This window comes from Vicugna pacos, chromosome 15 (assembly GCF_048564905.1).
Source record: "Vicugna pacos chromosome 15, VicPac4, whole genome shotgun sequence".
In the NCBI taxonomy this organism is placed as follows: Eukaryota; Metazoa; Chordata; class Mammalia; order Artiodactyla; family Camelidae; genus Vicugna; species Vicugna pacos.
The window spans coordinates 44,868,577-44,891,718 of NC_133001.1; the positions used below are offsets into that span (position 1 = coordinate 44,868,577).

Here is a 23,142-nt window from a genome sequence, read left to right on the forward strand (position 1 = left end):
AAAATAGTTGAAACATATTTTTATTGGCAGGAATAGTAAAATTATTTTTCTCTCAGATGGACTCAATCTTAGAGATTTATTTTCCAAAAATTAATATTTTTAGAAAAAAATAAATATTTTATTATTTACATGTAAGTTAAAATTATCCTTAGGAGAAGTATCCAAAGAGTAAGAGGGCTCACATGACCACAAGGCACAAGTATCTTGAAACTAGATTACAGGTTCTGTAGGCTCTTAATGTGGAAGAATGCTCACAGTATACCTGCTTCAGTTACGTTCGAGGACAAGCGGAAAGCCAACTATGAGCGGGGGAACATGGAACTGGAGAAGCGACGCCAGGCCATGATGGAGCAGCAGCAGAGGGAGGCAGAACGCAAAGCCCAGAAAGAAAAGGAAGAATGGGAACGAAAACAGAGAGAAATACAAGAGCAAGAATGGAAGAAACAACTTGAATTAGAAAAACGCTTGGAGAAGCAGAGGGAATTGGAGAGACAACGGGAGGAAGAAAGGAGAAAAGAGATAGAAAGACGAGAGGTTATTTTTTTAAGTTATTTTATTTCTTAGGAAAATCATTTCATTTAATAAGTGGCTACATTTCATTTGATAAAAAATGGGCATTTTTGTTGTGCCTTTCCTCAGTGTCATTCATTCTTAACTTATCTTCTGCAAATCCGACTCCCCCTTCCCCGGTGGAGTGAAAGAGGGTCCTTGCTTGTGGGATGTTTTCAGGGCCGACAGCTGGTAGAGAAAGCATGCCTGCAGGTGTAGCTCAGTCAAAGCAGGACTGGTTTCAAAGCTGAGCTGAGGGAGGAGCCAGAGGGAGGAGTCAGTTTGATCAGGTCAGTAAACAAAAAGAAGCTTACTATTCAGAGTAAGAGGCCAAGTAGTTGGAGAGGCAGAGAGGTGGGAGTGGTGAGTCGAAGGTCTCAGAGGAATCAAGAGGGTGGGCTTGTGCAGGTCCTTGGGATCAGTGGTGCGGGGAGGATCCCTGGGAGGACTGGCTGTGTTTTCAGGGGCTGTGCATGGAGCACAGTAGATTACAGTGGCTCTTAAATAACGTAAATAGAAGTTTTTTTCTTCCCTGATATCAGAATAAAGGTACAGTTATTCCTATTAATATTTATATTTATGAAGTCATCCTTTTGTTTATTAAAATAAAAGTAACTGCAACAAGGGGATGGTCCTCTGAAGCAGTCAAGAAGCCTGTTGGGTGGATTTGCTTTTGTGAAAATCTTTAATTTAGCTCCGTTAATAAAACTAGGTTTGCCCAGTTACCCTTAGACACTCAAACCTACTAAGTACTAAATTCTGCCTCACCTTTACTTTGTCATTCTATCAGTTTCTGAATGATGCAAAATTGTTAATTTAAAAATTAACTTTAATTCATTATTTTCAGGCAGCAAAACAGGAACTTGAAAGACAGCGTCGTTTAGAATGGGAGAGAATTCGTAGACAGGAGCTTCTCAATCGAAGGAATAGAGAACAGGAAGAAATTGTCAGGTTAAACTCTAAAAAGAAGAGCCTTCATCTCGAGTTGGAAGCACTGGTATGGCTATAAGTTTAAGTGAAATTTATCTGAATGATGCTAGAGTTACCTGTTGGAAATACTGTTTTTAAAATCTACCTCATGAATATATTATGTTTTGATGTAATCAAATAGTCATATTTTCATAAGTACCTTTTAACAGTCTAGACAGTATAGTTTACTGAAACAGCATGGTGATTCAGAATGCTGAGAATTATGTTGTGGTCTTAGTTCAGATGCGTTTAAACCACATACTCTTGAGCAAGACATTTCCCTCTCTGTGCCTCATTTTGTGCATCTGGAAGACAAGGGGAGCCGAGGCAGCAGGACAGTCTCCTCTCCCCAGTCCTTCCCACACTTCGACAGAGAAGCTCCACAGTATCTACTGTACTTTTTGAGAGTTATCTAAGATATGCTTGGGGAAAAAAAAGAACTTTACTGAAAAAAAAAAAAAGATTTAAAATTGCTGACCTGAATGATGTCTTAGAGTTCCTTCCAGTTCTGTAGGACTATGGTTGTTAACTAATATTGGTCATTATGCTTACCAGTTTTTACACATCAGATATCAGGATCAAGCTGTTAAAACTTTGTTTGAAATGCAAGGTGAGAAGACATAAAGGGTCTGAGTAAGACATACTGTTCTACTACGACCCTGGAATCCTGTAAGCCTGACCTCGTAATATAGTAGGATTTTGCAGAAAATGCATGTGCAGCCAGCCATGTGTAGAGCCATAGTTACATCTTGTTTAATTGTAGTTTAACATTTTATTTGCTTTATGAATTGAATTACATTTTTTAAAAATCACATACTTTAGTCAGAAAGGTAACTAATTTATGCCTTCAAATGAATTGGAAGCGTACGACAATTAATCATGCCGTAGTACTGCAAAACAGTCCTAAAAGTTTTGACTTCTTTGTGTAGCTGCTTGAATATCTGGCTGAACCATCATTTTGACTCTGTGTTTTTCTTTAAAAAGACAATGGGAGGAAACCTTAGGACTGATCGTTTCCCCCCGCAAGAACTGGAGTAACACACCAGGCAGTAGCATGGGTTAGTGTGCAGGGCCTGGAAAGGTCCAGAGCCTACACTGCTGTATGCTGAAGACGTAACGTGAACTCCAGGGTGGACACAGCATGCTCCCTTTAGCATACACTTCTCAACATGGAACATAACTTCCGTGAAAACTTTAATTACCAGTGATTTTAAACTGGAGGCCTCATTTCCCATTACCCCACTGTGTTTGCTAAGGCTGCCATAACAAAATAAGACAGACCAGGTGGCTTAAACAGCAGAAATTAATGTTGCCACAGTTCTACAGGCTGGACTCCAAGATCAAGGTGCCAGCAGGTTTGGTTTCTTCTGAGGCCTCTCTCCTTGGCTTGCAGACGGCTGCCTTCTTACCACGTCCTCATGTGGTCTTTCCTCTGCCCGATCTTCTCCGCTGTCTCTTTTGTGTCCAAATGTTCTATTCTTACAAGGACACCAGTCAAGTTGGATTAGTGACCACCCATATGACCTCACTGAATCTTAATTACCTCTTTAAAGGTCCCGTCTCCACATACAGTCATGTTCTGAGGTACTGAGGGTTAGGACTTAAACATGTGAATTTTGTGGGGACACAGTTCAGCCTACAATACTTTGCCCTTCTCATTAGCTTTCTAATATTGAGAATTCTATTGAGAATCTCTGCTCTCTGTTTTGTTTTGTTTTTCTTCTCAGAAAAAGGGGAAAGGAATGTTGATATAGGAGAAGAGAATTGGGCCAAAAGGCCTTCCTGGACACTGTTGAATTAAAGGAATTAGAAGGCAGCACTGAGAGTAGAAAAAGAAGTTCAGAGAGGGTAATGCTAAATGTCACTTGCAAATGATTATTCCTCCTCATTATTCTTTGAGATTGTCTTTATTTTAATATTATAAATTAATACCTAAATGCTGAGGGAAAAAATGACTTTGGTATGTTTGTGCTTTCTCCTCTTAACATAATAGGCTCTTATATTGAGAATGGCATGTTTCCTAGTAACTGTGTTAAGTCAGCTTGGTTTTAGACATTTATCTCACACTGAGTATAAATGATAAATGATAAATGACATTTAAAACTTAAGTGAAAATACTATTCTCCTGATAGGAACATTTCCTATGAATAGTTTATGTTATATATTCATATGCTCCTCCTATAGAATGGCAAACATCAGCAGATCTCAGGCAGACTTCAAGACATCCGACTCAGAAAGCAAACTCAAAAGACTGAGCTGGAAGTTCTGGATAAGCAGTGTGACCTGGAAATTATGGAAATCAAGCAACTTCAACAAGAACTTCAGGTAAGTCCTTTGCTGCTGAATTGTCCTTAAACATGAGCAGTTATTAATAATTCTTCCTAATAGAGTGGGTTTTGCTTTTTAGGTCATGAACACCTTTGAGCCTCTGATAGACCTCCTTCCTAAAAGAATGTAAACATATACATCTTGTATAATATCAGGAAGCTCATAGACCCCCTAAAACTCTGATCAACATCTGGTTAGGTTCTGCTTAATATTTGTACATAAATGGGCATTTGTCACTTTGAGTTTCAAGTCTTCAATAAATAAATACGTAAATGTATGTCTGTTGCGTTAATCTGCTGCTGCTTTTGGGAAAGTTTGACCTAACGTTCTTTGCAGAATTGGGGTCAACATGTCCATCAAAGATCTGGTAATTCTGTTATTTAACTATGTAGAGTAGGGACCCTGAAAGCTTTCTTCATCTCAAGAGTCCTCTTACCAAATTTCTTTTTCTGAACAGACTAACATTAATTAACAGTGTTTTACTTTGTCACAGCAGATGTAGACAAAAGCCAAGTGACATTTCCTACCCAGTGTACCCCTGCTTTCCTAGTAATCCCTGAGTTTTTAGTCCCTCTTTGATACTCATTCTGGAGTATCATGACTGCTGACACATAGCGTTTAGTGGAGGCACCAAGGGCACCTCTTAGGCTGTGCCTGCTGTCATCTTTCAGTAGGCTGGAAGTTGTCGGGCCCTGAACACACCTGATTAACAGAGCTTTCTTCACCACCTTTTATTTTCAGGCAGTCATTCATTCATGTATGGATTTACATTTAAATATCTGTATTTTAAATTATGCATAATTCCATTCTAGTTTATTCATAAGTTGTAAGCAACTTACATATTATTTCTAATCTAAACTTCGAGTGTGATTAAATCATGTTTTTGCATTAAAAATATTCTTAGACAACATTACAAAGTTTTAATCAAACACTACTTTTTCTTTTTATAAGGAATATCAAAATAAGCTTATCTATTTGGTACCAGAGAAGCAATTATTAAATGAAAGAATTAAAAACATGCAGCTCAGTACTACACCTGGTAAGTTCTAGGGTTTGTCTTACCTCTTTTATTCTTTTCTGAATGACTGTATCAGTCATGTACTGTTATTTTTAAACATAGCATTATTCTGTTATAAATAACATTTCTTGCCTGTAGTTAAAATTTCAAAATAATGTGAAAAATATCACAGATGTCAGAGCATTTTTAGCAATAAAAAGTAAATAAATAAAATAATGACTGTGGTATGACTTCCTCTCTTAATAACATTTTTATATATTTCAAATGTCAATAAAATGTTAGACTGCAGTTAAACAAGACCTAGGCTTGGCTTGAACACAAGGTTATATGTGCATTTTGGCAAAATCTTGCGCTAATTGTAAATAACTGAGAGGGGACCTTTCTGAGGAGCTAAACCTGTTGGATTCTAGGTTGATAGCGCACAGCAGTGATAGGCCTAAGCAGCCTGATATGTCCTTCCCAGCCCTTTTATATCATCTAATTCTGTGACTCATGTAGAGAATTTTACCAGCTTGCCTCTCTGACAGCAAGGTATTTTATGAGTATACAGCATTTTTCTTGATTCAAGTCCCAACCAGAAAACTGAAAAACAAAACAAAACAAAACAAAACAAAGCAAAAAAATTCCGTATTGGATAGTATGCCAGTAACAGCACAGCAGAAGAAAGGTTTATTTAAAGAAAAGTAACTCTGCAAATGTGTTAGAACTAGCTTAAGTATCCTGCATGTCTCCCATTGAGTATCTGTCGGTCTTTTTATTCCAGGGCTCTTTATTATACTTTTGGCTGATTAGAAGTTCCAATAAATAGCATCCCTCTTCTTTGCCTGAGTTGTGAACAAATTAAGAAATGAAGCAAAGGAGCAAGACGCAAGAGACCAAAACTTTGCCTCATTATTAACAAAGCTGATGTTAGACAGCATGGCTTATCTGAGCGGTACAGCTGCCCCTGTAAGACATTGGGTGCATGAACAAAATAGAATGCAGATTCCTGTGGGCAGTTCAGTCTCAAGAAAGCAAAGAATAGGAAAGGTGTAGGGCTGTGTATACCCAAGTCCTTATCTTGATCTTACCAATTAGTTAGGAGGTAGAAAGAAGCTGAATATTGTTCTAGTAAAGGGCTCTTTACATGGAAGAAACACCAGGAATACAGTTCAATCCTGTGAACTATTCTTATTATGTCTCCCACCTTCCTCTGTCTCTTCTCAGACAATCTTCCTTGCACATGATATTTTTCTTAGCTGTTCAAAGTGTACAGCTCCCACCTTACCCCTCACAGGCATTTCAGAGGCAGGATAAAGCAGCCCTCCTGACCTGTGCAGGGTAGAAAGTGTATTTTCATCCTCGTTGTTAATATTTGGATTGTGAATAAAGTGTAGAATATGGCTTATTGGGGACCTAGTAGAGTTAATTCTTTCTCTGTGGAATATGATTCAGTTTAGCTTTTATTAATTTATTTATCTTTGTTGTAGTCCAGTTTAGAATAGGAAGCTCTTGTTTGGAGTTTGCAAAGTACCCTGTACCCCTTAAATTCCTCTTTCCATACAGTTACCATTTGAGATTACCAGCCACATACCAAGTACCATGATCGTCAGTTTTCATGCATTATTTCCTTTCATCTTTACAACAATCCTGTGAAGTAGGAGTTGTTACTCCTATTGCGCAGCTTAGGAAAACTCAAGTTCAGAGACAATAAGTAGTTATCCAAGATAGTGTAATAGTAGGTCGCAGATTCTTGTGGATCTGACTCTAAAGCCCACTGTGTTACCACGCTGCCTTACCTAACACAGTGCTCACAGATATGATATGATCAAATTTGGTGTGAAAACATCCATTATTGCTGGTGCTCATTTTGAGTACTAAGATGAATATTCTTTTACTGTTATTTTTTTTCCTGTTGCTTGTCTCCCACCTTGACCAGGGAAGGACCCATGCCTTAGCCTTCATTTTTACCTACAGTTGAATACAGTGGAGTGTCCTGCATATAGCAGATATGTGTAATTTAATGATTAAGTATTTATTGAAATTCTAGAAAACTGTTAGAATTTTAAGAGAATTTAGCAAGGTGCCTGGATACAAAAATCAGTATATAAAAATCAGTATCTTTAATCAAAAGTATTTGTTTAGAAAATATTATGAAAAAAAGGTCTCATTCACATTAGCATTCTCACTGTTAAATGAATAAAGAAGAAATGCACAGTCATAAAATTTTACTGATAGATATAAAATATTTCTGCATAAGTAGATACATACTGTATTCCTGAGTGAACTAGCTCAATATTTTAAAGATGTTAGTTCTCTACTAATTCATCCATATATTCAGTTCTGTTTGGGTGTCTTTAAATGAAACTTGGCAAGATAATTCACAGATTCACCTAGAAGAGGAGATATGCAAGATGAGGCAAGACTTAGAAAAACATTAGTTTGGGGGAGACTAACCCTATCAGATATCAAAACGTAAGTTATGAAAGGTATATACCTAGAATAGTATATTATTGATCCGATATAGAAACATAGAACAGTGGAACTAAATAGACAATCTAGGAACAAGCCTGTAATATATGGCAATTTAGGATAAGATAAACTTGGCATTTACCATCCTTGGGGAAAGGATGGGCTTTCAGTAGTTACTTTCTTTTCTCTTCGTTAAGTACTTCGGGGGACAGCTGATTATCAGAAAGGGAGATGAAGAAGCTCTTTTTCTCACTCTGTGTGCAGAAATAAATTCTAGATAAAATAAGAGGCTAAACATAAAATATAACTCTAAAATTTTTTTTACAGTGGAAAACATTTTTCTAATCTTGGTGTCAGGAAAGTCTCTTCAAACAATCCATAGAGCCATGAAGGAAAATGCTTAACAGTTTTTGATGACATAAAAATGAAAAACTTCTTCATGATGAAAGATATCATAAACAGTAAAGAATCTGAAATATGTATAATACAATAAGAATTTTGAGCTTGTACAAATCAGAAATTAAGACCACCCGGTAGGGGAGAAAAGCTGGCAAAGGATGTGAGGCGAGGCAATTCAAGATGATGGCTGAAAAATAGAAATAGATGGCCTTATAAATAGATGTTTCTTTGATTTCAGTAGTTTTCAAGAAGATACAAATTTAAATGACAATAGGATTTTTTTTTTGCTAGTTAGCAAAAGTGAAAAAAGATTGATAATATCCAGTGATGAGGGTCTGCAGAAACAGGTAATTTGGTGTCATTGTTATTGGTACAGCTTTTTGGAAGGGCAGTTTGGCAGTTTCTGTCAGAATTTAAAGTGTGCAAGTCCTTTGTTTATGTAGTAATTCTTTCACCTCCTAGCCTTATAAAATATTTTCATATGTGCATTAAAATGTACCTACAAGGATATTAATTGCAGCATTTTTATGTAATAGTAGAAAATTAGAAACAACCTAAATGGCAATCAGAAAAGGAGCAGTTACATAAATTATGGGATAGCCATAATGTAGACTACCAGGGAGCAATTTTAAAGAATGAGCTAGATCTAGATGTCTTTATTAAATTTAAAACAAGTTGCTACAGACTGGGATTTCAAAATGTAGAATAGATGAGAATAGATGAAAAAGATTATATTGTATAGCACAAGGAAATATATACAAGATCTTATGGTAGTTCACAGCAAAAAAAAAAAAGTGACAATGAATATATGTATGTTCATGTATAACTGAAAAATTGTGCTGTACACTGGAATTTGACACAACATTGTAAAATGACTGTAACTCAGTAAAAAAAAAGTTAATAAATAAATAAATAAATAAATAAATAAATAAATAAATAAATAAAAAAAACAAGTTGCTAAGCAGTGTAGCCAGTGTAATCCCATTAAAGCTCCATGGAACGAATTATTGAATATGCACATATCTAAGTGCCTAAGAGGGGAATAAGCTGGGAGTTGAGATGAAAAGGGACTTTTTTTTAACTTTTTACTCTATATGCTTCATTTTATTTAAATTTTGTGTTGGATTCCTATGCTTTAAAAAAGACAATAAAGTTTTAAAATATTACAGTTGACCCTGAATAGTGTGGGTTTGAACTGCACAAGTTTGTTTATATGGAGATTTTTTTCAATAAGTAAATACTGCAGTACTACACAGATCCATGATTGTTGAATCTGAGGATGCAGAACTGTGGATATGGAGGAACTGCAGCTATGTATACAGAAGGCCGACTATACGTTATACTTGGGTTTTCAACAGAGCAGAGGATCAGCCCCCTGAACTCCCAAGCTGTTCAAGGGTCAACCGTATTTAAATAGATAGTAAGATTACTATTTTAATTTATTGTAATGTAATCTGCATCATATATTTCCATCTAGTTTCTTTATCTCTGCCTAGATATCTAAGAAAAGGTCATAAAATGAAGCCCTCAGTTCTTACCCACTAAAATAATACCACTAAATAATCCGTTTCATAATCCAGTCAATTATCTGTGGATCAGATTGGTGAAGCACTTCACCCAAAGTGGAATGTCACTTCAAGTCCTAGTACTTTTTTTTTTTTTTACATTTTTATTGATTCATAATCATTTTACAGTGTTGTGTCAAATTCCAGTGTTCAGTACAATTTTTCAGTCATACATGGACATATACACACTCATTGTCACATTTTTTTCTCTGTGATTTATCATAACATTTTGTGTATATTTCCCTGTGCTATACAGTGTAATCTTGTTTATCTGTTCTACAATTTTGAAATCCCAGTCTATCCCTTCCCACCCTCTACCCCGCCCCCCCCCCCCCCCGGTAACCACAAGTCTGTATTCTCTTTGAGTGCAGAACAAATGTTATGTTTCTATATGAAGGTCTTCCCAAGATGTGATCCAAAAAGGGGAAATGACTGCTGAGTTTTTTCTCTTCAGTTGATCCACATTGTGCATGTACTGCCTTTGTCTCTAGTTACACCAGTTTGATCAAACAGTAAATGTCAGTTACTGTTAACGACAGTAATTTCTACCAAATGTAAACTGTGATGTTTGTATTTCAGATTTAGGAATTGGTTTACTTCATAAAAAATCATTAGAAAAGGAAGAATTATGCCAAAGACTGAAAGAACAATTAGATGCTCTTGAAAAGGAAACTGCATCTAAGCTATCAGAAATGGATTCATTTAACAATCAACTAAAGGTATTTATTTTCTGTTACCTTCCTTACTTTGATGTAATAGAATGAATAACTAAAGCTATTATTGTTTATGTAGTACATTTTCATAATTTATAATTTGAGCTATACCACAATTGCAAGATTATTTTTAATGTTCTCTACAGATATTATAAATATTGTGTCATGTAAATAAACATATCATTTACCATAGTTTCCAGTTTTTGATGACTGTTTTTATCAGCATCTATACATTTAAGAAGTAATTACCTCTGTCAGTATTAGTATTAGGTTAGATTAGATTTATCAGTGTTAGTTCTTGGCCAGCATGATCTTAGGCAAATTCTAAAATGGGAAATACGGAAAATTTTAAATAATCTGAGTGCTAGAGGCTCCTTTAACACACTAAATTCTTTTTGGCTTCTTTTTTATTATTTAATTTAATGAACCTTTGTGAAATAATGCAGTAATCAGTGAAATCTGAAGCATAATCTGGCACAATAAAGTCTGCATGAAAAATAGGTTCATGATTCATTAATTACTGCAGTGGCAGAGCAGATGTCCAAACATATACCATATGCTTATCATTATGTGCAGTATTAGTTGCATATTGAAGCCATAACTGTGAAAGAAAATATTAAAAGTTAAAAACCAGACTAACGGCACATGATTGAAATTTGTGAATAGTTTCAGTTACTCCTTTGCTAAAGAAGCAGAAAGTTTCCAGAGCATAAAATATGACAAAACTTTTTAGGCAGCTCTCTGTCTCTTCATGTGATTTTCATCTTGCTGATGTGTTTAGAATAACATTATACCATATCCATCTATCAAAATTCATCAAATTATACATTTGAAATATGTGTCATTTACTGTACAGGAACCATACCACAATAAAAGTGTTTTTAAAAAAAGAATAACATTACACCAGCTTTAGAGTAGACAGTATGATTTAAAAAAAAAAAAGGAACCATGGTGGCTTCAGTTAAGGAGGGAAAATTTGAGGTGAATAATATTAACCATACATTTTACATAAGCATATATATATTCTGTAGAAAAAAGTGTTAAGAAAATCAAAAAATTTGTCATTGATGGACAGACAAGCCAGCCAAGTTATCTTCCCAACATTATTTTCTAGAAAATCTGTACATAGTTTAATTGGCTTTTTATCTGCCTTATCTTACAGTGTGGGAATATGGATGACTCTGTTCTTCAGTGCCTTTTGTCTCTGCTAAGCTGTCTCAACAACCTCTTCCTCTTACTTAAGGTTATTTTCTAATATCTAGCTCCTTTTCTTTGAGTTACTTTACTGTTTTCTTTTTTTAAAAAACTAGACTATTCTTTGCATTTATCTGAATATCTTTATTTGAAATAACGTGTACGATACAGACATTTTTTCTTTCTGCTTGCTTAAAAATCCTCTGCTGTCTTACTGCCTGTTTGAGTCTAATGCCAGAAATCAGTAGAGTTGCCCACAGTAACCTTTCTCATGAGTAGCCCAGGACACTTAGAAATACTACCTGATTCCCGTACAACATCCCTGTGAGTTGGGATAACAGATTACTAATTCAGTTAAAAGGAAAACTAAGGGAATGTGAGATAAATTATTTATCCATATCACTGTGAAAATCATTGTTTAAAATAGGACGTACACTTTGTGAAATCTAGGGCAAGGTTATGTCATGTATATATCAGGCTGCTTCCTAATTATAAGAAAAAATCTTAACCAGTAATGCAGGGGCAGCTTTAGTTATGTCTAGTTATCAGGCCTCATATTTAGACATGCTTGCCCACAAATAAAAATGTTTAAATCACATTTATAAATAAACAGTTCACTTTGTCATGTATAGGACACAGAGTATTTACTTAAAATATTCGATGAATTCCTATTTTAATGTAGTTTAAAGACAGTTGCTTTATATTTACTAGTTGCTGACCCTAGTAGATTTTGACTGCATTCTGCTCAGTACTAAAATGGATGGCAAGGGGGAGGGGTATAGCTCAGTGGTAGAGCACATGCTTAGTGTGCATGAGATCCTGGGTTCAATCCACAGCACCTCCATTAAAATTAATAATAGTAAATTTTAAAAAATAAAATAAAGTGGATGGCAATAGGGCAGTTGCCTATACATACACAGTAAAGACAGGAACATGATAAGCAGAGCTCCTTTGTTACCTAAGCAAAGGTAGGGCACATTGAAAGGATGGTATGGTATCAGCCTTTCCTTCATGGTTATAGCATGAATGGCCAGATTATCTCGTCTTAGAACTTTGCTACAGATCACCGAGAGATTTAAACCTAAGTTTCTTCATGTGTCCAATGAAGTTTGATGATGATTTGTGGACTGTACCCACACTCAGAAGTCTGATTCTTTCATTTGATTCTCCACAGGCCAGCAGATTATCTTGTCTCTTATTTTACTTTCTTCCTTCTGCTTCCTGCCTTCCAGCTTTTCACTGCTTGTTGACACTTTCATCAGAGGCAACCTAGGAATCTAAAAAGGGATGAAACCTGTACTGTCAGAGAGTTCAGGAAACAAACTGTTGTCACAGAAAACAAGAGGCTTTCTGTAGTCATTGGAAATGATACAGAACAGTCAGTTAACTTAGTACTGAAAAATATCCATTGAATTGCCAACAAGGAGACCTTTCAAGACCTTTCTGAAAGTGCCATCTTAGTTGAGTGACCAGCAGAAGTTGGATTGTGGCAGATCAGGAATGAATGGGAGCTGAAGAGAGGTGAAGTGAGTGTGAACAACTCTTTAGGAGAGTGAAAGAGAGCATGAGAGGGGAAAAAAAATTTTTTTTTTTGGTTTAAGGAAGGCTTGACAAGATACAAAGTTTTAGTTATGAAGATGAGTAAGTTGTGAAGTCTAATGTACAGCATGGTAACTGTAGTTAACAATACTGTATTGTATAGTTGAAATTTTCTAAGGGGATAGATCTTAAGCATTCTCACCACAGAAAGAGTTGGGAGGGAGAAAGAAGAGAAAGGAAGGGAGGGAAGGAGGGAACGGTAACTGTGAGGAGATGGGTGTGTTAATTAGCTCGATTTGGGGAATCATTTCACAGTGTATACATGTATTGAAACAGCAAGTTTTATGATTTTTATTTATCAATTATACCTTAATAAAGTTAAAAAAATTGAAGAATAATTGGGACCACCCTTGAAAGGGGTATCACCTTTCTGTGTGGCATATGGATACATGAGGAAGGTATAGTTTCTGTTAGGACAGAAGAATGGAAGTGGAGAAATTGAGCTTGTTAGGTAACTAGCCATATCCATGTCATTGTGTTAGTCGTGATTACCAGGTTCAAGCCAAATATTTTGTTGCTGAATTCCCAGCACCTAGAACAGTGCGTGGAGTGTCATGCTTTGCATGACATACTGGAAAGGCAATATCTACTTAAATGGATGAATGGTTTTGAATGTTCCCAGTCAGAAAATATGCAGCATTTATTTAGAGTTAGTATAGAGTTTATGAGAAAAAAGTAGAAAGACAATTAGTAGAAAAACAGCAGAAAACCATATATCCCAGATTTTAGAAACACTTCTGATTCCATGTAGTTTATTCTTTTAAGTAAAGGCTATTTTTTCAAAAAAAATCCTCAGAAAAAGAATAGAAAAGAAAGACAAGACTCAAAGGAGATAGTGAAGGGACAGGAAAGGAAGGAGGAGAAGAGTGAGAGATTGAGTACTGCTGACTGAAGTGGTGATCATTGTAGAGCTGAATCCCGAGGAAGCAGATTAAGATACAATCTAGAGCATAGATTAAAGGATAAGATAAAAAGAATACTTCCAGTGTAACATATGGAGATAAGGTAGGTGTGAATTCAGTTTAATTTGTTGGTGGAGAATGGGAAGTTGACAGCTTCAAAACTTAAAATCAGAAGTAAGTTGGATCATTACAAGGAATCTTCATGGGTAGTTGAGGACATGAATAACTCAGACTAGACTAAAAGGAGATGGATGCAGATGCAGGAAATTTTATTGCTTTTGAAATGGAAAGATTAGGGAGTTCTAGTCTGACTTAATGAGACAAGATTATTGGCTGATAATGAAAAGAATGGATGGAAGATTAGGAAATTTCCGGAGAGAAAAGTAAGCATGAATTATACATCTCAGTGGCACTGAGGATTGCAAGTTTAGTACAGCAAAACAGTAGGTGTCCTGAGCAATGTTGAGTGCCTATTCGAAGTTGGAGGTTATGAATCTAAATTGAAAACAGCATGCCTAATTAAGTTTTTTCTCCACCAAAGTTCAGCTGCTTAGGCTTATGCACAGAAAAGGCTGATAAAATAGGTTCATACAGGTTTGAGGTTTTAATAGACATGGGCAAAGAGGGAGGGATGAGGGAGGGACAGATCTTGACACAATAATTATGAGAAAGGTGAACTCTGACATGAAGTCATATGACGACATGAAGAGATATGAAGAGAGGAAAGGGTGCTGATGAAAGAAGAGAGAATGGTGAGGTCCCAGAATGGAGGTCTCAGTGAGGTTAGAGAACTACTGATATGGCTGTATCAGGTATAAGAAAAGCTTGAAGGATAAGAGTTCATGTTTGAAGAATGGAATGTTTGATCGGTGGTAGTTCTCTTTGTGATGATGGCAAGATTCAGGACGTAATAATGCAAATGATGGATTAAATGGAGTAAAAAAAGGTCATTACTGAGGAGATCAGCCTGAGAGTTGAGGTTCTCATGGGGTCATCCATGTGGATGTCAGAAGACTGGAAGAGCAGTGAAAATGAATGAATGAGGATCAGAGACCAGGTGATGGATAGATGGCAGTAAAGAGGAAGGGGAGGGTGGTACTGCTGGGTGGTATTCTGAGCCTCAGAAAAGCATAGAGTTTGTCAGAGTGAGAAGAAACAATAGTCTGGAATTGGCAGCAAAGAGCACAGAAAATACTGAAACTATCCTTGATGTAAATGGAGTACTATGTGATAATAAGCTGCGAGGGAAATAGAAGAAAAGCAGTGTCCTAAAGGATCAGCCAAAAAGGCAAGGAGGTAAGGGAATTTCCATTCAGAGAAGATATGTGGATATGTGGATGTTTTTTGACCAAAGAGAAGCAGCTGCAAGGCAGTGCTGAGGAGAGGAAAGATGAGGGATTGGGTCAGATCAAGGGATAAACAGCATTATAGAGATGAGAATTCAGATGGTAAAGGATGACAAGAAAGACTAGATTGATTGGCATGTGAGATAGAATTGGTCCTAGTAGCCTTGAAGGAAGACAGGCAGTTCTAATTCTGTGGTCCTTTGGGGCATCTGAAATGATCACTCCTTTAGTCTGCTTGTCGTGAAACAGAAGTGTAACATTTAAAGTTACTTACCTGATAAAATTATGTTTTGGGGGCCCTCTAATAGACGTGTACAGGACTAGTCGTAATTTTCACTCTTTTACTTAAGTCACACTAAGACAAATAGCAAAGCCAGTTCATTGAAAGATGAGGTATTTGACAGGCCATTATTCCACTAGGGAGATTCACAGAGTAACATATCTTTAGCAGTGAGGTACAATGAAAAAAGTACTGATCTAGGAGGCCGAAGTGAAGAAATGAGTTCTAGTCCTATTCATGCCACTTTCTAATTGTGTAATTTTGTTATTAAACTTTCAGTTTTTGCTTTCTTCCTTTATGAAATGAAGCTGGCAATATCTGCTCTGCCTTCTTCGCAGAGTCCTATGATGATTAAATGAGATAGCATATATATTGAAGTGCTTTGTGAGCTGTTATGTGCTATATAGTTTGTTGTTGTTAGGGAAGGGATTATCCTGAATCTCCAGAATATCTTTAGTGCGTTGGAAAGTAACCACTGTTGATTTTGGATAATGGTTAGGGAAATACTTTTCCTTAGAAAGAAGATAGAGTCTGTCAGCACCAGAACTGTGGCCTACTCCAGTGGGTTAGTTTCTTCTTACCATGTGCTCTCAAGGATCTGGGGTAACCTACATTAGTAGCAAGGTGAGATTTCTTGATTATACAGGTGACAATAAGGCTAACTAATTTGGGGATCAGGAGCACAAGCCCTTTGGATTGTAAGTAAAAACTTGAATGAGCTATATACTAGATGTTAGAGAAAACATTTCCCAAACCCATAATATAAGGGCTAAGGAAGTATTCCCTCCCTTACTTCAGAGAATTTGAGGTCTACCTTGGGAAGCTCTTTTTTCCAATGTGGTGTATAATAGTAGGAAGTGTGGGCCTAAGAGCTGCTGGGCCACATGGGTTATAAATATTTGTTACTAAAACAGAGGCTCTTAACCCTTTTTGTGCCATCGACTCTTCAACAGTTTGGTGAAGCCTCTGGACCCCTTCTCAGAATAATGTTTTAAATGTATAAAATGAAATATACAGGATGACAAAATCAAATTATGAGTGACAGAATATTTTTTAAAAACAAATCTGTGATATTATAATGTATGTGCTTCTATATCTATATTAATGATTTTAAATAAGGTCTGGTGACATCTAATAGTACCATAATTTTGAAGTCATGAAGTAATGTATTTATCAGGTTATCTGTACTAGAATATGAAAATATCTGTGATTTGTGTTGTTGAAAAATGTCACAAATGTAGCTAATGTACTGTGGTCTGTTGCTTATATTTGGAATTGAAGCACATACTGTATTTCAAATAGAGGTTAGTGAAAGTAAAGATTAATTTTGTTCCTGTCCAAGTTCATGGACCCCTAAATTCTATTTAAAAACAACAAAAAACCCTTGAAAGGTCTGTAGCCTCATATTAAGAACCCCTGCACCAGAAGGAAGATAGGTGATTGGATATGCTGATTTTCTTGTCTGCTTATTCTGTCAGTTACAGAGATTGATATGATAAAATCTTCCACTTTGATTATGGATTTGTCTTTTCCTCTTTAGTTTTGTTGGATTTTTCTTTACAGATTTTGAGGCTGTATTACTAGGTACATACAGATTTAGAATCGTTATAGCTGCTGGGAGTAGACCCTTTTATCATTATGAGATGTTCCTCTAGAAATACTTCTTGCCTGAAAAATCTACTTTTTCTGATAGTAGTTTAACTATGCCAGCTTACTTTTGGTTAGAGTTTAGCATAATAGGTATTTTTCAATCTTCTTATTTTTAACCTGTATATTTAATCTTCTTATTTTTAACCTGTATATATCTTTATCTTTATGTTGTGTCTTTTAAATACCATATAGTCAGTTTTTAAATCCAGTCTTTGTATGTTAATTGACATATTTAGTCTGTTTGCTTTTATTGTAATTACTAAAAACTTTGGATTTAAGTCTACCATTTTTCTCTTTGTTGTCTATTTGTCTCTCCCATTTTGTGTTCCTTTTTTTCTGTTTTGTTACCCTCTTTTTGACCAAGTATTTTTAAATCAATTTTTCCTCCTCTATTAGTGTGATAGTTATACCTTCTTCCACTTCTCTGTTGGATATCTAAGAGATTACAGTAAGCATCCTTGATTTCTTAAAGTCTAATATAATTTACTAATTTCACTACTTCCTGGATAATGCACTACTTAGGATACTTTTAACTCCATTTACTGCCCATGTCTCTCTCACTCCCACCTTTGTGTTATTCATGTCATATTTTCAACTGTATAAGACATTTTTATTATTATTGTTTTATGCTGTCAGTATTTAGATACACTCACATTTATCAGATTTCCCTTGATCAAATCATGAATCAAAAAAAAGGTGGGCTGGGAGAGCTCATCAATGAATTTGGTAAAGTTGCAGGATACAAAACTAAAATACAGAAATCAGTCTGTACTTCTATACACTAACAATGAAATATCAGAAAGAGAAATTAAGGAAACAATTCCATTTTACCATTACATCAAAAAGAATGAAATACCTAGGAATAAACCTACCTAATAAGGAGGCAAAAAACCTATACCCCCCAAACCATCAGACATTAATGAAAGAAATTGAGGATGACACAAACAGATGCAAAGATATACCATGCTCTTGGATTGGAAGAATCAGTATTGTTAAAATGGCCATACTGCCCAAGACAATCTACAGATTTAGTACAATCCCTATCAAACTACCAATGGCATTTTTCACAAAACTGAAACAAAATTTTTTTTAATTTGTATGGAAACACAGAAGACCCTGAATAGCCAAAATAATTTTGAAAAAGATGAACAGAGCTGAGGAATTACACTCCCTGACTTCATGCTGTACTACAAAGCTATAGTAATCAAAACAGCATGGTACTGGCACAAAAACAGACACATAGAACAGGATAGAAAGGCCAGAAAGAAACCCATACACTTATCGTCAGTTAATGTACAACAAAGGAAGTAAGAATATATAATGGAGGAAAGATAGTCTCTTCAATAAGTGGTGCTGGGAAAACTGGACAGCTATATGTAGAAGAATGAAATTAGAACAATCTCTAATACCATATACAAAAATTAACTCTAAGTGGATTAAAGACCTAAATATAAGACCAGATACTCTAAAACTCCTAAAGGAAAACATAGGCAGAACACTCTTTGACATAAATCGCAGCAGTATTTTTTTCAATCTGTTTTTAGAGTAACGGAAATAAAAGCAAACATAAACAAATGGGAGCTGATTATACTTAAAAGCTTTTGCACAGCAAAGGAAACCATAAGTAAAACTAAACAACAACCTATGGAATGGGAGAAAATGTTTGCAAACAATGAGACCAACAAGGGATTAATTTCCAAAATATACAAACAGCTCATACAGCTTAATATCAGAAAAACAAATAACCCCATCAAAAATAGAAGACCTAAATACTCATTTCTTCAAAGGAGACATGCAGATATCCAATAAGCACATGAAAAGACGCTCAACATCACTAATTATTAGAGAGATGCAAATCAGAACTACAGTGAGATATCACCTCACACTGGTGAGAACTGCTGTCATCAAAAAGTCTACAAATAAATGCTGGAGAGGGTATGGAGAAAAGGGAACCTTCCTACATTGTTGGTGGGTATGTAGTTTGGTGCAGCCACTATTGAGGACAGGATAGAGTTTCCTTAAAAAGCTAAAAATACAGTTACCATGTGATCCAGCAGTCCCATTCCTGGGTATATATTGGGATAAAACTATAATTCAAAAAGATACATGGACCCCAATGTTCATGGCAGCACTACTTAACAATAGCCAAGACATGGGAGCAACCCAAATGTCTATCAACAAATGATTGCATAAAGATGACGTAGTCAATTTATACAGTGAAATATTACTCAACCATAAAAAATGAAATAATGCCATTTGCAACAACATGGATGGATGGATTATCATATTGAGTGAAATAAGTCAGACAAAGACAGATATCACTTACATGTGGAATCTGAAAAGAAAATGATACAAATGAACTTATTTACAAACCAGAAATAGGCTTACAGACATAGAAAACAAACTATGGTTACCAAGGGGGAAAGGGTTATGGGAGAGGGATAAATTAGGAGTTTGGGATTAACCTATACACACTACTATATATAAAATAGATAAACAAGGACCTACTGTATAGCACAAGGAACTAAATTCAATATCTTGTAATAATCTACAATGGAAAAGAATCTGAAAAATAATATATATGTATATGTATAATTGAATCACTTTGCTGTATACCTGAAATTAACACAACAGTTTAAATCAACTATACTTCAATAAACAAATAAACCTAAAAATAGAAAGAGAAAAAGCTGTTCTTAAGGGCAATATTTATACTATTGGGAACATTTTTTAATATGAGCTCTGTTTTAAGTAAAACTATTACATCACTGTTAAATTTCTTTACTTTGGTGCTGACCTTGACGCTGTAGTTCCCCAGAGTAATGATGGAGTTCTGGGGGTGATAAAAGCACCAGCACCTGCAACTTAGTCAGATTTTTATAGGTCTGAAAGTGTTCAAAATATAAAATTGGAGAAAAATTTAGAATTCTAAAATGTTGCTAAGTGTATTTATGAACATAAAGTAGTAGATTAAGCATATTTTTAAGTTATGAAGGTACTAAGTAGCACAGCCAAACACTGGGAAATGGAGAGGAGATCGGGGCGGCAGGATAGTACAAATGAGCAGATTCCTTATCTTCCATATCAGGAGTTAATAGCTATTTTCTAATTCATAAATCAAGATATACTAATCATAGGTAGGGTTTATTGAAAGTTTTCTCTGTGACTGACACTCTTCTAAATGCTTTGCTTATATTAATTTGTTTAATCCTTACATTAACCCTGTGATGTAAGTTCTTTATTCACATTTCACATAGAAGTAAATTAAGTTGCCCACGGTCACACAGCTGGCAAGCAGAAATCCAACCCAGATAGTCAGGATTTGACCTTAAATGGTTATATTAGGAGAAAAAAGATGAAAATTGTAAGCTTAAGTGTTCAATTTAAGAAGCTAAATAAAAAAAGACTAGCATAATAAAGGAAAAAAAAGTAGAAGGAAATTAATGAAACAGAAGACAAAAATTTAATACCAAGAGTCAGGAAAGCCAAAAATTGACTCTTAAAGATTAATAAAATTAACAAACCTTTGGCAAGACTGATTCAAAAAAAAGCAGAAATAAGAAAGGGATGAAAAGGAGATATAACTAAATATATTGCAAACAATAAAAGAGAAGGGGATATTATGACTAGCGCTATCGTCATGAAGTATTTTAATTCTGTAGTTTAAAATCTTCTTTAAAAGAGAATACAGACCCAGAGTTTTTACTGAAGGAACAAATCACGCCAGTCTTCTACAGCTATTTCAAAATACAGAAGAAGAGGGAATATTTCCAACTCATCATATGAAGTTGTCATAAACATCAAAAAAAATTTTGTTGGTGTTTTTTGTTTTGTGGGGAGGGTAACTAGGCTTACTTATTATTATTTTCTTTTTATTTAACAGAGGTCCTGGGAATAGAACCCGTGACCCCATGCATGCTAAACATGCACCCTGCCACTGAGCTATACCCACCCGCAACATCAAAATTTGATAATAGTAGAAGAAAGGATAATTGTAGGCCAATTTAACATTGAGGCAAAAATTCTAAACGATATTCAATAGTTGAATGTGGAAATTTATTAGAAGGATACTGCATTATGACCAAGTTGGATTTATCTTAGCCATGCAAAGATGATTTGACATATAAAAATGTTTACTATAATTTGTCATATAAACATTAAAGGAGAAAATGGTATGCTTGTCTCACTAAGTGCAGAAAAGATATCTGATAAAATTTAACACCAATTTATGATTAAAAAAATGAAAAAGTTATTGGCATATTAGGAATAGAACTTCCTAAACCTGAAAAGATGATTTTTTATTGTATTGAAACTGAAAGCAGTTATGTTCATAAATGCAGACTGTTGTTCTCAGTTAACTGATAATCCTGAAAGTGTGACTTAACTCAGAGGAATGAGTCTAATGATAAGAATTTCTAGAATCATTGTAGTCATGCAGAGGAAGTATTTCTTGGAAACCCCTTTGGTGCTCTTCAGATCTTATTAATATGCATAGGCTATTATTTATGTATTTTCATCCAGCAAATACTAATTAAATAACTTCATTGTACCAGGGTCTCTCTTGGTGAAAGACAGTCCTATTGTCAAGAAGCTCGCTCCAGTGGAGAGATAGTCATACAGTCAGAAGTCACATACTCTGACTGTGGTAGAGGAATGCACAGAATGCCTTGGGGAGCACAAGGAAACTCATTAATTCAGACACTGGAGGACTGGGCTAATGAAGGAAGACGGAGCAGAGCAGTATTTTATAGGACAAGTTAGAGGGCTAACCTTGCAGCCAATTAAAATCAGACATTAATTTGCCTCCTCTTTACTCTCCTTTTAAACTTACAATTCTCCTTTTTAATGACTATAGCCAATAATAATAGCTAATGTTTATTGAGGATTTATTGTCTGTCCTGCACTGTTGTAAGCACTTTATGTGTATCTACCCATTCAGTCCTCACAACAATATTGTAGGCATGTGCTATAATTAACCCCATGTTACATTTGAGGAAACAGCAAAGTAGCTTCCTTAAGATTGCTCAGCTTGTCACTGACAGAGCCTGATTCAGATCTTGGCAGTCTTATTCCAGGCCTGTGCTCCTGGAGTCCTTATCACTAAACCACACTGCTTCTCCATAGATTGTAACCGCCGCATTCTTCTGCTTTTCAATAGAATTTAGAGAAAGGTGCAACAAAGAGAGCTATAGAAGCTGAGGTCTGTGGAAGCTTTGCTGTGAATGCAGTATTTGTATTATTATTGTCTTAAGCTGCCAGTCTTGATCTTGGACATTTTGGACCTAGTCTATGGATACCACATTTACTCAGAACAGATCTACCATTTCAATCAAGTTAAATAAATATAAAATATTTTATTTCTGAAAAGAAATGGAGTTTGGGTTGTGCTTGTTTGTATTTGATTTGGAGTTTTGTTTTTGTGTGGGGGTAGATGCCCCAAAACATCTTTTACGAAAACATTGTATCCAAATCTTGTCTTAGCTCTCACCTTTGCTGTGAAGCCTCTTTTGATTAGTTTATGGTTTGTGGGGATTTTTGTTTGTTTTTAGGTTTTTTATCTTCTTTATTCCAGCCTTTTTCTCCTCTCTAGTTCAGGATTCTATAGATTCCAAGTAAAAGAAACTCACTTCAGAATAGTTAAGCTAAAAAGAGTGGTTATTGGAAGAGTACTAGGACCACTGACTGAAGCAATAGAAGGTGCAGTTCCTAGACACAGAAATGAATTTGGAGATTTTGTTTCCCTGTGTTCCCTCTCCTCGCTTTCCTGTGCTGACTTCATTCCTACCCCTGATGGCCTCACCAGGAAGTGGGGCAGCTCCAAGTTTGCCTTATCCCAATTTAATGAGCTTAGAAAAAGAAAAACTTCTTTCTCTGGTCTTTAATATATCTGAATTGCAGGAGGGGATTCTGGCCCAGCTCAGATATGTGCATGTCCTTTGAGCCAGGGACATGAGGTGCTGTGATGTTTAGATCAAGTGACCACACTTGGGTGGAAGGGGCAGGAGAAGTCAATTTGACACTCAGGAAAACCACACAGAAGGGTGAGGTTGGGGGGTAGATCAGTTTCCTAAAAGGAGGAAGGGTGCTGTTAGAAGAAGAGGGCAAGAAAATGCTGAACAGGTTATTACAAGTTTCTGCTAAGACACTTAATTGTATCCCAGATTTTGGCACTTTTCTCT

At 35.6% G+C, this 23,142-nt stretch overlaps 1 protein-coding gene across 6 annotated transcripts in view; it reads left to right on the forward strand.

Annotated features, from left to right (window-relative positions):
- Window positions 1-23,142, forward strand: part of ITSN2 (intersectin 2) — a 132,922-nt gene that overhangs the window by 53,152 nt on the left and 56,628 nt on the right. For all 6 annotated transcript variants that reach the window (XM_072938107.1, XM_072938109.1, XM_072938108.1 and 3 more), the window contains 5 exons: window positions 272-534; window positions 1,397-1,546; window positions 3,703-3,843; window positions 4,798-4,885; window positions 9,859-9,998. In XM_072938107.1, coding sequence (XP_072794208.1) covers window positions 272-534; window positions 1,397-1,546; window positions 3,703-3,843; window positions 4,798-4,885; window positions 9,859-9,998 — 782 coding nt within the window. The remainder of the gene's footprint in view (window positions 1-271; window positions 535-1,396; window positions 1,547-3,702; window positions 3,844-4,797; window positions 4,886-9,858; window positions 9,999-23,142) is intronic.